This window comes from Moschus berezovskii, chromosome 1 (genome assembly GCF_049115385.1).
Source record: "Moschus berezovskii isolate FMDL1 chromosome 1, NW_MosBer_1.0, whole genome shotgun sequence".
In the NCBI taxonomy this organism is placed as follows: Eukaryota; Metazoa; Chordata; class Mammalia; order Artiodactyla; family Moschidae; genus Moschus; species Moschus berezovskii.
Window position 1 is genome coordinate 29132206 of NC_142460.1, and position 16595 is coordinate 29148800.

Consider the following 16595-nt stretch of genomic DNA (forward strand, 5'->3'; position numbering starts at 1 on the left):
AGTCTTTGTTTTGCTCATTTCTCAGAAAATAGCCCATCTTGGCTCTACGCTGGCGCACCCCTTTGACATCAGAGATATTTCAAGGGTTGGGGCTGAGGAAAGCAAATCTATATCATTTCAGACTCGCCTTGGGGCTTTTCATCACCTGCTCTGAGAAGAAATAAATTTGCGAAGTAAATATAGCCAAGTGTGACAGCAGGTTTTCTGCCCAATTTCTCAGTGTAAAATCACTCAGACCTGCTGACTAAGGCTGCTGACTCGGAAAGGGGCAGGGCGTCCTTCCTTATTGAGCAATCACACCCACTGATATGCTGATCCTTCAGTCACTTTACCGATATGCTTTATTAGTCACCAGAAGATCTAGTTTTTAAATGTTGCTGTGCACTTGCAGATTGAAGGGAGGACAAGAAACATTATAGTCTCCTCTTAAAATTCATTAAAATTTTTATTACCAGGCCTTCAAAACTTTCTCACAATGATTGTGGCAGTGATCCTGCACTGCTAAAAAAGGAGCATTTTTAAACTGACACATTACTTTGAATGAAAAAAAAAAGTTCCAAACTTAATGATCTTCTTTCACTTCCACCTCGACCCTAAAAAGTCAGAGACAAGACAGTAAAATACCTTTATTTGTAAATGTCATTAACTTGAAAGAGCTTTTTTTAAAAATAGGTTTCCATCAATATTCCTTAGAAAAGCTTTTTGATCCATCAATCTGGACTAAAGCTAAAGTATTAGATATTCAAGTCACAGAGTTTTTGATGAGCTAGTCATGGCAGAGTGTAATGACAGACATCCTATCACAGGTAGGCAATAGGCACTGTTCTCACATGGCTGGCTCCGAGGTTAGGACATCCCCAAGTTTGATAGTTTTTATTATAGTACAGGTGATTTACAATGTTTGCTAGTCTCTAGTGTTCAATTATACACACATATAAATTACAAGATGTTGAGTACAGCTCCCTGTGCTATACAGAAGGACCTTGTTTATCTATTTTACGTATAGTAGCTTTGTATCTTGGAGAAGGAAATGGCAACCCACTCCAGTGTTCTTGCCGGGAGAATCCCAGGGACGGGGGAGCCTGGTGGGCTTCTGTCTATGGGGTCACACAGAGTCGGACACGACTGAAGTGACTTAGCAGCAGCAGCAGCAGCTTTGTATCTGCTGATCACCAATTCCTAATTTATCCTTCCCTTTCCCCTTTGGTAACCATAAGCTCCCTTTCTATCTCTATGAGTCTGTTTCTGTTTTGTAAATAAGTTCATTTGTATCATGTTTTAGATTCCACATAAAAATGATGTCATATGATATTTGTCTGATTTATTTCACTTAGTATAATGATAACCTCTAGGTCCATCCATGCTGTTGCAAATGGCATCATTTCACACACACACACGTACATATACACACATCACGTCTACTTTATCCATTCATCTGTTGATGGACATTTGGTTGCTTCTACAGTTTGATTACTGTAAACAGTGCTTTATAAACATTGAGGTGCATGTATCTTTTCAAATTAGTTTTCTCCGGAAAACTATATGCCCCACGACATTGCTGGGTCATATGGTAGCTCTATTTTTAGTTTTCTAAGAAATCTCCATACTGTTTTCCATAGTGAATGAACCAATTTACATTTCCACCAATGGGGTAGGAGAATTCCCTTTCCCAAGAGAGTTTTCATGCATTTCCCTGATATTATAAATACGAGACTGCACTCAGTACCTTTCCAGGCCTGATCCATCACCATGACCGCATCTCAGTCACGCCTCAGGCCCTGGGTGCCAAGCTTTGTGTGCCCAGCTCCGCAGTCCTCTGTTTTGTCTTCTCAACCCCTATGGCAGTGTTTCCTATCGCTTCCCTGTGTGAGTGGCTCTATCCTCCCTGCTATCCTTTCCTCTCTCTACTTAATAAGCAATGGCATCAGCCCTCTACGCACATTATTTTAGTTGTAATAATTCTTTTTCCCAAATGCAAGACAGTTATCAGGCCAGTGCTTAAAATGACCTTACCAGAGTTCCAGATTTTGGATTCATTGTGTATGAGCTGTTGGTGATTTGGGAGCCAAGTTTTGGATTCTCTAACAAAGGGACGCCGTTCTTAAACCAGGTGTATTCAGGAGTGGGGTTGCCTTCTTTGTCCTGACATCGCAGCTCTACCACAGTTCCACGCAGAGCAGAATTGGGTACTTCACATGATGGAACTGCCGGAGCCACTGAAGGTTGGAAGTCAGACGGCACTGGTTATTTACAAGCTGAACAAGTCTATTAGCAGCCCAGTAAAGATGGACGTATTGGGCATCTGTGATAGAGGCTGGCTATTAGTCAAGAGACCCACTTCCTGTCTTCACCAGACCCCTTGCAGCCAGATGGGGTCACATGCATGAGTTCTAGCCAATGGAATACATGCCATTCCCAGGCCTGACCTAGGAAAACTTCCTGTATGAGTCTCCATTCCTTCCTTCCTTCTAAAATGAAGCAGGACCCCATGGTCCTTGCCCCCACCCCCATCCCCCCTCTGCCTGCCTTTTTTTTAAAATTGAAGGATAATTGCTCTACAATATTGGTTTGATTTTTGCCATACATCAACACTGGGGCTTCCTTGGTGGTGCCAGTGGTGAAGAACTCATCTGCTAATGCAGGAGAAGTTATTGACACTGGTTCGATCCCTGAGTCAGGAAGATCCTCTGGAGGAGGGCTTGACAATCCACTCCAGCATTCTTGCCTGGAGAATCCTCTGAACAGAGAAGCTTGGTGGGCTACAGTCCACAGGGTCACAAAGAGTCGGACATGACTGAAGTGACTTAGCACGCATGCGTACATCAACATGAAACAGCCATAGGTGCACATATGTCCCCTCCCTCTCGGTTGCTACGGAGCCCCAGTTCGAGTTACCTGAATCACACACTCTGCCTGCCTTTCGTCTGTGGAAAAAATTTAGTCAAAGTGTAAGTTTAATCAGGGAAGTGAGAAAATGCAGAAACAAAAACAGTCAAAAGAGACCAAATAATAACAGTTTAGTCATCAAGCATAGTCGAGGACCTTCAGTTCCTTCTGAAGGGCTATAGATAATATTCTGAGTCATATCCAGTCTTATAGACACTGAAATCCCAGATGGAGAAGCTAACTCATGATGCCCAGACTGTAGCTGCCACAATTCTGAGAATCGGCCTCAAAGAAATGGAAACAAACTGTCTTGGAACTGAAGATTGTACCTAAAACTGTCAAGATGGTGCTGATCAAACCACCAATGACCAATCTCAAGATGACTGTCAGAGCTGACTGTGCTGTTTCTGCATGTAACACCCTCTTCTGTCTATAAAAGCTCTTACCCCTTGATTGTTGGGGGGTGAGGACAGTTGAGCTTTGGACAGGGCCGCCCCTGCCGCTATCCCCAGCATTGCCAGTATCCAAAATAAAGCACACTTTCCTTTCCACCAGGGCTTCCCTCATGACTCAGCTGGTAAAGAATCCACCTGCAATACTGGAGACCTGGGTTCGATCCCTGGGTTGGGAAGATCCCCTGGAGAAGGGAAAGGCTACCCACGCCAGTATTCTGGCCTGGAGAATTCATGGAGTTACAGTCCATGGAGTTGCAAAGAGTCAGACACGACTGAGCGACTTTCATTTCACTTCACTTCACTTCCTTTCCACCAACCTGGCCTCTTGAATGGCTTTTGAGGGGCGAGCAGTGGGACCTGGGTTTGGTAATACTCCTACCCCTCCCACTACCAGCTAGGTGTCAATAGCCATGGTGACCTCAGAAAGCTATGTATTGAGGACGTTAGTCTTGCATTAACTTGGATCTCTACTGATTTGGAATCTCCCTGAAATGTGGGAGACCTGGGTTCCATCCCTGACTTTGGGAAGATCCCCTGGAGAAGGGAATGGGAATCCATTCCAGTATTCTTGACTGAAGAATACCATGGACATAGGAGCTTGGCAGGATATAGTCCTTGGAGTCGCAAAGACTATTATTATCTATTATTTATCTATTATCTATCTATCTATATTATCTACTATCTATTACCACTATTATTATCTCTGTCCCCAACAATTTAGACTTGATTTACATGAGGAAGAAACTTCTATTATGTAAGTCACTCACTGAGAGTTCAAGGCTTACCTGTTACAATAGGAAGCACAACATTAGCTACTACAACAATTATTCTTTTTTAGATAAACAATCTCTACTTTCCCCCTCACCAATGGTTTTAATGTATTATTATCAACTAAATTCAAAGTCAAAGCTGAGAATATTTTCAGGACCAGTACTCAAACAAAAATCCTTTTCAGGCCAAGAAAGAAAATACCTGTGTTAGTGTTATTCTAGGGTTCTATCCTACTCCTGGATTTAAGGAAAGTCTGATTTAAAGTCAAGCCAAATTTGTAAAGTAAACCAGACTTTCCTTAAATCCAGGAAAATCCAGAACTGTCTGTGTAGGCAGAATTCTAACATGGTCCCCCAAGTTCCCAGGCCCTGGTGTGTATACACTTTCAGTTATTCAATCAAACACAAATGTAGGTCCTACTCTGAAGGGGTCGTAGAGTTGAAATTAAGGTTGCAAATCTGTCTTTAAGGGAAGAGAGATTGCATAGATGGTTCTGCCCTAATCACATGACCTCTTAGTTTTTTTAATTTGTCTTTATCTGGGCATAGTTGCTTTACAATGTTGTGTCAGTTTCTACTGTAGAGCAAAGTGAATCAGGTATCAGTTCAGTTCAGTCACTCAGTCGTGTCCGACTCTTTGTGACCCCGTGGACTGCAGCACGCCAGGCTTCCCTGTCCTTCACTACCTCACGGAGTTGCTCAAACTCATGTCCACTGAGTGAGTGATGCCATCCAACCGTCTCATTCTCCGTAGCCTCCTTCTCCTCCTGCCCCCAATTTGCCAAGCATCAGGCTCTTTTCCAATGGGTCAGTTCTTAAATCAGCTATGTACACACATATATCCCCTCTTTCTTGGACTTCCTTCCCATTTAGGTCATCACAGAGCATTCGTAGAGTTCCCTGAGCTACGCAGTAGGTTCTCATGAGTTATTTTCAATTTCTTTCTTTTTCAGTGGTACTGTTGCAGCATGTGGGATCTTAGTTCCCCAATCAGGGACTGAACCCTTGCTTCCTGTGGAGGAAGTGCAGCGTCTTAACCACTAGACCACCAGGGACCAGTCCCACATGCTCTCTTTGAAAAAGCAGTTTTCTCTGGTTAGTCACAGAATGGAAATTCAGACATTCAAAACACAAGAAGGACTCAACATGCTTTTGTTGGGTTGTAGACGGACAGGCCAAGGAATGTGGTGGCTGTAGAATTGAGTGTGGCCCCAGCTGACAGCCAGCATGGAGTGGGGACTTCAGGTCTACAACCATGTGTTCACCAACCAGGTGGGCTCTGTAGTGTCTGACTCTGTGACCCCATGGACTGTAGCCCACCAGGCTCCTCTGTCTATGGGATTTCCAGACAAGAATACTGGAGTGGGTTGCCACTTCCTTCTCCAGGGGATCTTCCCGACCCAGGGATTGAACCTGGGTCTCCTGCATTGCGGGTGGATTCTTTACCAACTGAGCTGCCAGGGAAGCCCAACCATAAGGAAGTGAAATCTGCCAATGAGCATGAATGAGGCTGGCAGCAGAGTTTTCTCCAGAACCTCCAGTCAAGAATTGAGCCCAGCCAACTCCTTGATCTCAGCCTTGTGATAGACACCCTGGGTAGAGAACCCAGCCACATGGTGCTAGGCTTCTGATCTACAGAAGCATGAGCTAATAAACAGGTGGGTTTTTAAAAATGTTTTTATTCACTTATTTGGCTGAGCTGAGTCTCAGTTGTAGCACATGGGATCTTCAATCTTCATTACGGCATACAAACTCTAATTGAGGCATGTCCGATCTAGTTCCCTGTTGAGGGCCTCCTGCATTGGGAGCGTGCAGTGTTAGTGACTGGAATACGAGGGGAGTCCCAAATGGGTGGTATTTTAAACTGCTAGGTCTGTAATCATTTATTATGTAGCAACAGAAGACTAATACACCTGCTGAATCTCCTGCAAGATTTTCTGAATTTAATTTCTTCTGTAACAGTACATCATTAGTATTTTAGAAACAGCCTACATATAATAGAAAAAGGAAGAGGAGTTACTTTATTCTCTTTGCTTGACAGTTTATAGTGACATCTAAGAGAAGAATGGATCAGTTCCTCCACCAGTGGTCATCATGGGCAGTTACAGTCTATCAGTGCATCTTAGAGTAACTAACTGTACTGGCTTTGCATTTAACCTTATCAGGATCCAAATACTGGTCCCAGACACTAGCTGTGCAGCCCTGGAAAATCACTTAACATCTATATATTCATCCATAAAAATCAGGTTGTCAGTGAATATTAAGTAAAATTACACACTTGAAAGAGCCTAACGCATACTGGTTGCAAAATAAATGCTAATTTCTTTTCTTACCAGAATAACTTCTATACTTCCCCAGCCTATAGTTTCTAAAAAGTTTATTTTATTGAAGTATAGTTGATTTACAATGTTGTGTTAATTTCTTCTATGCAGCAAAGTGATTCAGATACATATATATATATATATATATATAATCACTGTTTTTCATCTTCTTTTCCAATATGGTTTATCACAGAATACTGAATATATCTCCCTGAGCTATAGAGTAGGACCTTGTTGTTTATTCATTTGATATATAATAGTTTGCATCTGCTAATTCCAATACTTTAGTTTTATTGCTTTTCTATCATCTCATTTGAGACTATTTTATATAATAAGAGAATCACCACATATGCTGAAAGTGACTGAAAAATAAACTCTTGAGGAAAATGCTTCTATTTACAGTGTAGGATCCCCTGGAGAAGGAAATGGCAAACTGCTCCAGTGTTCTTGCCTGGAAAATCCCATGGACAGAGGAGCCTAGTGGGCTACAGCACATGCAAAGACTCAAACACGACTGATCACACATGCGCACAGTGTAGGATCATTAAGATTTACCTCAATCTTAACTGGAAAGAGACTCTGTCATAATAAATTAGTAACAGTAAAATGTCAGCAGCCAGTGAGGTGAAGAGGCTGCTACAGGGAAGGTGGTGCTGGAGGTCCACCTTCATAACTTTACTCACTGGGGCCCTGAGCTGCCTCATGGCTCTGGAGCTGGGTGAGGGGATGAGGGTGGGAACAGTAACCCCCCACACACAAGCACATCACCTAATACTTCCAGAGTGACTGTATCCTCTTCCAGGTTTTGACCTTGTTCCGATGGGGCACTAACTTCACAACGATATTTCCCGGCATCATTTCTTGTAACATTTTTGATCCGTATGCTGAAATCTATCATCTCAGCTCGATCTTTAAAATCACCTTTTAGAAAAAGAAGACAATGATGTTAATAATGAGGCGATAACTTTCTATATACTACCTTCTTCTAATCACTTTGTTCAGTAACCACTGCATTTAATTTCCTATTAATAAACTCAATTAAAAAACTTAAAAATTGTTTATGAATGCTGCTCTTTCAAATTTCTATTTTTTTTTTTTTTTTTTTAGAATCTCATACTGTTCACAAAAGAACACTCAGTTCTAACCACTGGATTATTCTGAAATAAATACCAGCATCATTGCATTGTATCTATCATTATCAACACTTTAAAAGTTTACTATATATTCAACAAGATCAGGGAGTATCAAGAAATGTATAACAAAAAATTTTATAAAGAAAACCCTGGATAAAGGTGGTCATAGTTACCTTCCCCCAAGTGCCAACCCCCTAAGCTTCTCAGTGATGACCTAGCTTTCTGGATCACCCAGGAATAGGGTAAAGTTATTACAGCTGAGCAGCGACCCTCCATCCTAACCCCATACCATCTTTTCCTCCTTTCTGTCAAGAATTTTAATCTACCAGACCAGCAAAAGCAACTGTTATCTTACATCCTCTAGGAGCGAGCTGAAAAATGAGCAGTGCAGGGCCTCCCTGGAGTCCACCCACTTCTATTCTCTGTCCTCTGTTTTTGCTGTTGTTTTGGGTCTTGGTCTCTGCTGGTTTCACATCACACTTGGAAAAGGCAAGAGCACCCCACTCCAGTACTCTTGCCTGGAAAATCCCATGGACAGAGGAGCCTGGCAGGCTGCAGTCCATGGGGTCCCAAAGAGTTGGACACAACTGAGCGACTTCACTTTCACTCTGCTGTTTCCACATCACACTCACAGAAACACATTCTTAGTCACCAGCCATGTCCTGTTCTTGTTGGTGAATGAAAGGGTTTGGGGTATGTGGCGCTCTCTTTCTCTCACCTCACTGAGTCCCCAGTTTCTTACCTTGAAGAGCCTGTTGATAGTAGACAAAGGAAACACTGTGCCCCAATTTCTTCCATTCCAATCTGGAGGAAACGGTCTTCTTTGGGTATTTACAGGCTAAAATAGCTTCTAGAAACAACAACAACAACAAATATGTTTTCTAACTGTCCCTCTGAGATTATATTTTACTTAATTAAAAGATTTTAAACAGCTTATTATTTTATCCATTCATTCATTTATTTATAAATTTCCTCATCAGGTACCATGTTGGCTTAAAGATGAAGTGAAAGCTCTGTAATTCTTTAACAAAATAATTTTGTGTTACTACACTACTTTTCCTAGTTCTTGACCCTCAGTTCCCATCTGTAAAATAAGACAGTACCTCATAGAGTTGTTGAGTCTTCATATACAAATGGGCTTTCTTGTGGCTCACACAGTAAAGAATCTTCCTGCAATGCCTGGGTTCAATCCCTGAGTTTCGGAAGATCCCCCAGAGAAGGGAAAGGCTACCCACTCCAGTATTCCTGCCTGGACAATTTCATGGATAGAGGAATCTCATGGGCTACAGTTCACTGGGTCGCAAAGAGTCAGACAACTGAGCAACACGTTTTCACTAATACAATAATAGATGCAAAGCACACATGCCTGGACGTAGTAAGTCCTTTAAAAAAGCTGCTATGATTAATTAACTTTTTCTCCCCCATCTCAGTCTTCAGAGAGTTTACAGCCCGGGAGAAGAAGCAAATAAGATAATGGAGTTTCAGTGATGAGTGCCAGGATGGAGGTCAGTAGTGGATGCATCACACCTACTGCCTGAAAAAGACACACTGAGCCCAGCCCAGGTCACATTATGGAACTCCAGATGGCCCCTCAGCATGCTACCTTCTCACCCAGAACCCTTTGACAGTCTTCTCTGTGAAGACATTAATACCAACCCAACATGGTCTCCAAATAAATCATTGACTCCTACCCTTCACCTCAATCCAGAAAAAATATAAAAAGATTTAATCCAGGCCTCAGGTTTAACCGCCTCAGTGCAGCTCACCAGGGTCACATTATCACAGGAAATTTACTGCACTTCCGTCATAAAGGAATTCCAGAAACTACTCAAGGTGCCCTCTCTTTTAACTGTCCGAACAAGATGACTGGGGGAGGAAAAAACCAGTGCCCGCCTACCAACTGCTTCAAGTTGCCAAATGGAAACCTCTAGTCCTATGTATTTTTAAAGGATGTTTCTAGTCAGGCTCTCCAGAGTGTCAACTTCATATTCTTTTTTTTTTTAATTTTTATTTTACATTGGGATATAGCTTACCATATTGTGTTAGTTTCAAGCACACACAAAGCGATTCAGTTACACATGTATACGTATCTATTCTTTTTCAGATTCTTTTCCCATATAGGTTATTACAAAGTATTAAGCAGCATTCTCCTTAATTTCTTATTTCTGAAACTTTTTTCCTTCACAGTATATTACAGTTTGACCTAAAAAACAGTATATTTAACTAGAAGAGAAATTATACTAAAAAATCCTTTTTATATTTCTGATACCATTAAAAATTATTTCAAGATGTTAAATGATATGGTAGATTAAAAAGCATACTTGTATTTACATTACATATTCTATTAAAATATACACATAGATATGAACAAAAAACCTACATGAATATGTATGAAAATATTAACCCAGCAATGATTTCTATGTGACAGAAGTATGATTTTTCTGTTAAATGTAGTTTCTACATTTTTTCTTGTTCCACACACATTGCTAGAAATATAGAAATAGAATAACAGGTTATGGCAAATAAAAAGTAGGACGGAGAAAAGAAAGAGGAAAAAACAATCTGAAAGATGTTTCTAAGGATGTCTAAAGTTTTAAAAGCAGGTTTTATATTACAAACTGACATCATTTTAGAGACATGTTTACAACTATGCTACACAGACAAATGTGTGCCGAGGGACTTGTCTGAGGAAACACAGTTCTGTTCTGTTGATTAAGGAGAATGGGTGGTGGCCTTCCGGAGTCTTGAGTTTTAAGATAGGTTTCCTTCCCGTATTTTGTTGAGTTTCCAACAACAATTAAACACACACCCACATTCATTTTTAGCACACACTCCTAAGTCTTAGGAATACATTTATACTCAAATAATCACATTGTTTCACATATCTAACTGGACAAATACACACACACATACACACACACACACACACACCCCTTTTGGTGAATTCTTCCTGATTTCTATACTCATTACTCTATGAAAAACCTCTGCAGAAATTATGTTAAATAGTGTAACCAACAGTTTTCGTAAGTGCAGTGACTCTATTCCAGCCTCAATCTCATTGACCATATAAAATATGGAGAAATAGAATTTGTCCAAAGTAGACTGAGTACTTGCTTCCCAGGTGGCTCAGTGGTAAAGAATCCGCCTGCCAATGCAGGAGATACAGGTTTGATCCCTGGGTTGGGAAGATCCTCTGGAGAAGGAAATGGCAACCCACTCCAGTATTCCTGCTGGGAAATTCCACGGACAAAAGGCGGGCTACAGTCCACGGGGTCACAAAAGAGTCAGACAGGACTTAGCAACTAAACAACAACAATATTGAGTACTTACTGTGTGTCTGCCATTGTTCTTGAGCTATAGCAGTGAAATCAAAGATCCCTGCCCTTTGGGATCTTACAATTTGCAGGGGATCAGACACACAAGAAACATCACACAGTGAGTTATACATGAAGAGGTCATGAGTGCACGTAAAAAGGGTAGGTCAGAGTCCGGGGGGTTTGAGAATGCTGGGGGAAGGGAATGCAATTTTAAAATAAATACAGTAGTAAGAGCTTGCCTCATTTAGAAGATGATATTTGACCAAAGACTTAAAAGAGGGAATTTGAATTTTTCAACTCCCTAGAATCTGAATTTTGCTTTGTGGTTCTTCAGGAGTGTCACAAGCATGGAAACACTTTGACCTCCAAAGCTGTGAGAAACAGTACATCTGCTAGAAGCATGGGGCCAACATCTGAGGATAAAGAACTCAGTGGATTTAGAAGCTACAGTTTTTCCAGGAGTCTTATATGGATGTAAGATTGGACCATAAAGAAAGTTGAGTGTCGAAGAACTGATACTTTTGAACTGTGGTGTTGGAGATGACTCTTGAGAGTCCCTTGCACTGCAGGAGATCAAACCAGTCAATCCTAAAGGAAATCAGTCCTGAATATTCATTGGAAGGACTGATGCTGAAGCTCCAATACTTTGACCACCTGATGCGAAGAGCTGACTCACTGGAAAAGACCCTGATGTTTGGAAAGATTGAAGGCAGGAGGGGAAGGGGACGACAGAGGATGAAATGGTTGGACGGCATCACCGACTCGATAGACATGAGTCTGAGCAAGTTCCAGGAGTTGGTGATGGACAGGGAGGCCTGGTGTGCTGCAGTCCATGGGGTCGCAAAGAGTCGGACACGACTGAGCGACTGAACTGAACTGAGCTGGACTTAGAAGCTAACTACTATGAACTTTCTTCTCTCTTCTCAGCCCAAATCCAACACTCACGACCAGCATGATATTCTCTCTGTATATAGCCCTCAGGGTTATTATGTCATGTTCTGTGCTCAGTGGTGCAGTCGTGTCCAGCTCTTTGCAACTCCATGGACTGTAGCCTGCCAGGCAACTCTGTCCATAGCATTTCCCAGGCAAGAATACTGGAGTGGCTTGCCATCTCCTACTCTAGGGGATCTTCCCCACCCAGAGATCGAACCGCATCTCTTATGTCTTCTGCATTGGCAGGTGGATTCTTTACAACTAGCGCCACATGGGAAACCCAATATGCCATAATATAGTAGTTTAAGGCACAGGCTTTGCAGTCAGGCCTTTGCCATAAACTAGATGTGTTGCTACTGGGCAAGTTATTTAACTTTTTATAAAAATATATAGTTGTGATCATATCTGTAAAATGAGAAGAGCAATATTATTCATCCTGCAAAGTTGTCATAAAGATTAAATGAGATAATGTATTTACACATTTGGGTGCACATGGTACTGTGCATATGGTCCATGCTCCATAAATGGTCATTATTACTTTTACTCATGAGGTACTTCTCTTACAGTTGTAAGCTTGCCCTGGCATGACAGAAATCCATACTTAAAACCATCATATTTTTGCTACCAAATTACTCAGATTTGAACTGAAGTGTTACCTGTGTTTGAGACAGCAAAGAAAATAATATAGATATAAATCATACTTTCCCAAAACAAGGCATATTCAAACAGAAAAATGCAACAAATTTTTCTAGTAGGATGATTATTACATTGTCAAAAATACCTGTGTTGGTTTGGATTGAGAAAAGATAATTCTTTGTTTGGAAAAGGCATTCTTTTCAACATGCAGCAAAATAATCATTTTTAGGAATCACACAGAATCATTGTGAATATTCATTTTTCTAGTTTCTGTATTGTTGACTATTGTTTGACTTTCACTTCTGTGCTCAAGTTAAAAATCATCAAAATCTTACATAATGCAAGAATAGAATTGGTACTACCAGAGTAATTCTGACAAATTACTATAAATTACTTCTGTGGAGAAAAGTATGCTATTAAATTCTGACTTACTGCTCACACAGTTGAACACTCTCTGCATAAGGCTGCTCATATAATTTATAAGTCTGGGAGAGAAGCCCTCATTTCACCCTCATTATGCTTTTGGCATCACTATGGGAAATGATACGGAAAAGCAATACTGAAGAGAAGGAATTAATTCAGGACTGATTGACTTCTGAGAGACAAGGGACAAAACAATGAATTGGGGGAACACATATACATAAATCAGAAAATATTTCAGTATAATTCAATAACAAAAATACAAACAACCCAGTCAAAAAAATGGACAGAAGACCTAAATAGAAATTTCTCCAAAGAAGACATACAGATTGCCAATAGGCACATGAAAAGATGCTCAACACTGCTAATTATTAGAGAAATGCAAATCAAAACTACAGTGAGGTACGATCTCACTCCAGTCAGAATGACTATCATTAAAAAGTCTACAAATGACAAATGGTGGAGAAGGTGTGGAGAAAAGGGACTCCTCCTATGCTGTTGGTGGGAATGCAAACTGGTGCAGCCACTATGAAAAACAGTATTGAGGTCTCTCAGAAAACTAAAAACAGAATTAGCATATGATCCAGCAATCTACCTCCTGGGCATATACCTGGACAAAACTATAATTGAAAAAGATACATGCTCCCCTATGTTCACAGCAGCACCATTCACAATAGCCAAGACATGCAAACGACCTAAATGTTCAGCAACAGAGGAAGGGATAAAGAAAAGGTGGTTTACATAAACAGAAGGATACTACTCAACCATAAGAAATAACGCCACTGGCAGCAACATGGATGCACCCAGAGATTCTTATATTAAGTGAAGTCAGAAAGAGAAATATCATGTGATGTCATTTACATGAGGAATCGGGAAATATGACACAAATGAACCTATCTAAAAAAACAGAAACAGACTCACATAGAGATCAGATTTGTGGTTGCCAATTGGGAGGCAAAGTCCGGGAGGGACGGACTGGGAGTTCAGGATTAGTAGATACAAACTTTACACACAGAATGACTACACAACAAGGTCTTATTGTATAGCACAGGGAACTAAATGTCCTGGGACAAACCATAATGGAAAAGAAAATTAAATAATATATAAATGTAAAACTGAGTCACTTTTCTGTACAACAGAAAGTAACACAACATTGTAAATCAACCTTACTTCAATAAAAAAAAAAGTAAATGCAAAAAAAGTTTTAAACTTTAAGTAAAATTAAGTTATTGTATAAAATATCCTCAAAGTGAAATGTTGAAGAAGACAGATATTCATTTTGGCTTTACAGAAAGCCAAGTTGGAATGATTGGCACACATATAAAGTAAAATAAAAATGTAATTTTTAATTAAAAGGAGCAAAGGTGAAATTTAAAAAAAAATTAAAAATGCTTATTCAGGATTAAATGAGACTAACATTTGATTGCAATAGATAAGTATTTTCCATATTAAAAATAAAACACGTTTTAAAGTGACATAAAAATGGTAGCGGGTTTTAGAGTGTTGGAAATGGTGGTCACACAACATTGTGGATACAATGAATGCCACTTAATTGTTCACTTTAGCGTCTCTAATTTTATGTTATGTGAACTTCCAACCAAGGTCCGTCTAGTCAAGGCTATGGTTTTTCCCGTGGTCATGTATGGATGTGAGAGTTGGACTGTGAAGAAAGCTGATCGCCGAAGAATTGATGCTTTTGAACTGTGGTGTTGGAGAAGACTCTTGAGAGTCCCTTGTACCGCAAGGAGATCCAACCAGTCCATTCTAAGGGAGATCGATCCTGGGTGTTCATTGGAAGGACTGATGCTAAAGCTGAAACTGCAATACTTTGGCCACCTCATGCGACGAGCTGACTCACTGGAAAAGACTCTGATGCTGGGAAAGGTTGGGGGCGGGAGGAGAAGGGGATGACGGAGAATGAGATGGCTGGATGGCATCACCGACTCTGTGGACATGAGTTTGAGTGAACTCTGGGATTTGGTGATGGACAGGGAGGCCTGGCGTGCTGTGATTCATAGGGTCGTGGAGAGTCGGACACGACTGAGCGACTGAACTGACTGACTGAACTTCCCCTCAGTACATTTTTTTAAAGTAATGTAAGACTAAAGTATATACTTTTGGCATCCTAATTCAGATATCATGGCACAGGGCCTGGGGGCAGGAATGAATACACACGGTAGCTAGTTGAACCCAATAGTAAGAACCTCCAGGAAAGGAAAAAGCATGAGAAACTCCCTTCCTTTGTCCCTCATAGACATCCTGATCCATCTTTTCCTCTCACTGTGCTCCTTCATTGGTTTTTCCAGTCTCCTTTTTGGCATCTTACCCAGCCCTGTTTGTCTTACCTGTAAGTGTTCTGTAGTCCCAAATTATTCCCAAATATTAATTTCTTTTCCCCACCATCTCCCCATTTAAACTGTGTCATGATAAAGAGTGTTTTATTAGCTTAATCATGAAAAATATTATGACTTCAAAGAACCTGAATAACCTAAGTAATTAAGTGAATGACAAACTGGTTCTTATTAAAGCATATTTTTTATTTAACAAGCACATGCAACTTACTATGTGCCAGCCACGACTATAAGCACTGGTTAAATCCTAGGTCATTTAATTCCTCCCCACATCAGGCTTCTTTTAAAATTTTTGCTTCTTTACTCCAAATCTATTTCTCTTCAACTCAAGAAACCTAAGACATGCCTCAAAAGAGGGATCAGACATTTGAAACGAGTTTCTTAAACGTTTATCGTCTAAAGAAGTATCACACTGAAGTAATAGTAATTTTTCAGGTTGCCCAGCATTATTAATGTGTTCTAGGTAAAAAGATTCTTCAGAGAAGTAGTAGATAGTCAAAGTTGAAGTAAATTTATAAAAACTTCTATAATTCTTTTTGGACAAGAAAGCCATGGGGTTGCAAAGAGTCAAACAGGACTAAGTGACTGAACAACAATTTTTTTTGGTTATTGGATCCTTAGAGGCTTCCCTGGTGTACTCAGTGGCAAAGAATCCAGCTGCCAATGCAAGAGATATGGTGGGTTTGATCTTTGGGTCAGGAAGATCCCCTGGAGAAGGAAACAGCAAACCACTCCAGTATTCTTGCCTGGGGAATCCCACAGATGAAGGAGCCTGGCGAGCTAATCCATGGGTCAAAAAGAGTCGTACATGACTGAACTGACTGAGCATGCACACATTAGACTCTTAAAGTTTTTTTAAAATTTTTGTAAAATACACATAACTTAAAATTACCTTCTTAATGATTTTTACTGTACAGTTCAGTATTGTTCAATATATTCACATTAATGTGTAAGCAATCTCCAAAACTCTTTTATCTTGTAAAATTGAAACTCTATATCTGTTAAATACCAACTCCTCCCTTATAAACATTTTAAGAAGCTAAAATAAATTTTAAAAATGATACTCCTAATAGGCTATATTAATGTTATCTTAAATACACAGTGTGGTGTTTGCAGTGTTAATTTCCATTGACTAAATCTAGCTAACCTTGCAACTTTGCAAGATTTCCATCTCCCTGTTTTACAAATTAGATTTTTTTTTTTTGCTGCAAATACTTTATGTAATAAGAGACCTTCTTTGTACATCAAGCCTTTCATGGAATGTCCAAAATTACCACTGAGGAGGTGGAGAAAGAGTTCTCAAGGTAGAAAGAGCAGGCAGCAGCATTCCAGCAGAGGAGTGAAGTGCTGCTGTGCTGCTGTGAAGTGCTGCT

The 16595-nt window shown here is 40.3% G+C and overlaps 1 protein-coding gene across 3 annotated transcripts in view; it reads right to left on the reverse strand.

Annotated features, from left to right (window-relative positions):
- Nucleotides 1-16595, reverse strand: part of JAM2 (junctional adhesion molecule 2) — an 84786-nt gene that overhangs the window by 14148 nt on the left and 54043 nt on the right. For all 3 annotated transcript variants that reach the window (XR_008685402.2, XM_055421842.2, XM_055421836.2), the window contains exons 3-5: nucleotides 8308-8415; nucleotides 7201-7353; nucleotides 2014-2216 (exon numbers count right to left, since the gene is read on the reverse strand). Coding sequence is in view for 2 of the 3 variants with exons in the window: in XM_055421842.2 (XP_055277817.2) it covers nucleotides 2014-2216; nucleotides 7201-7353; nucleotides 8308-8415 (464 nt within the window). In the remaining variant the exon portion in view is untranslated. The remainder of the gene's footprint in view (nucleotides 1-2013; nucleotides 2217-7200; nucleotides 7354-8307; nucleotides 8416-16595) is intronic.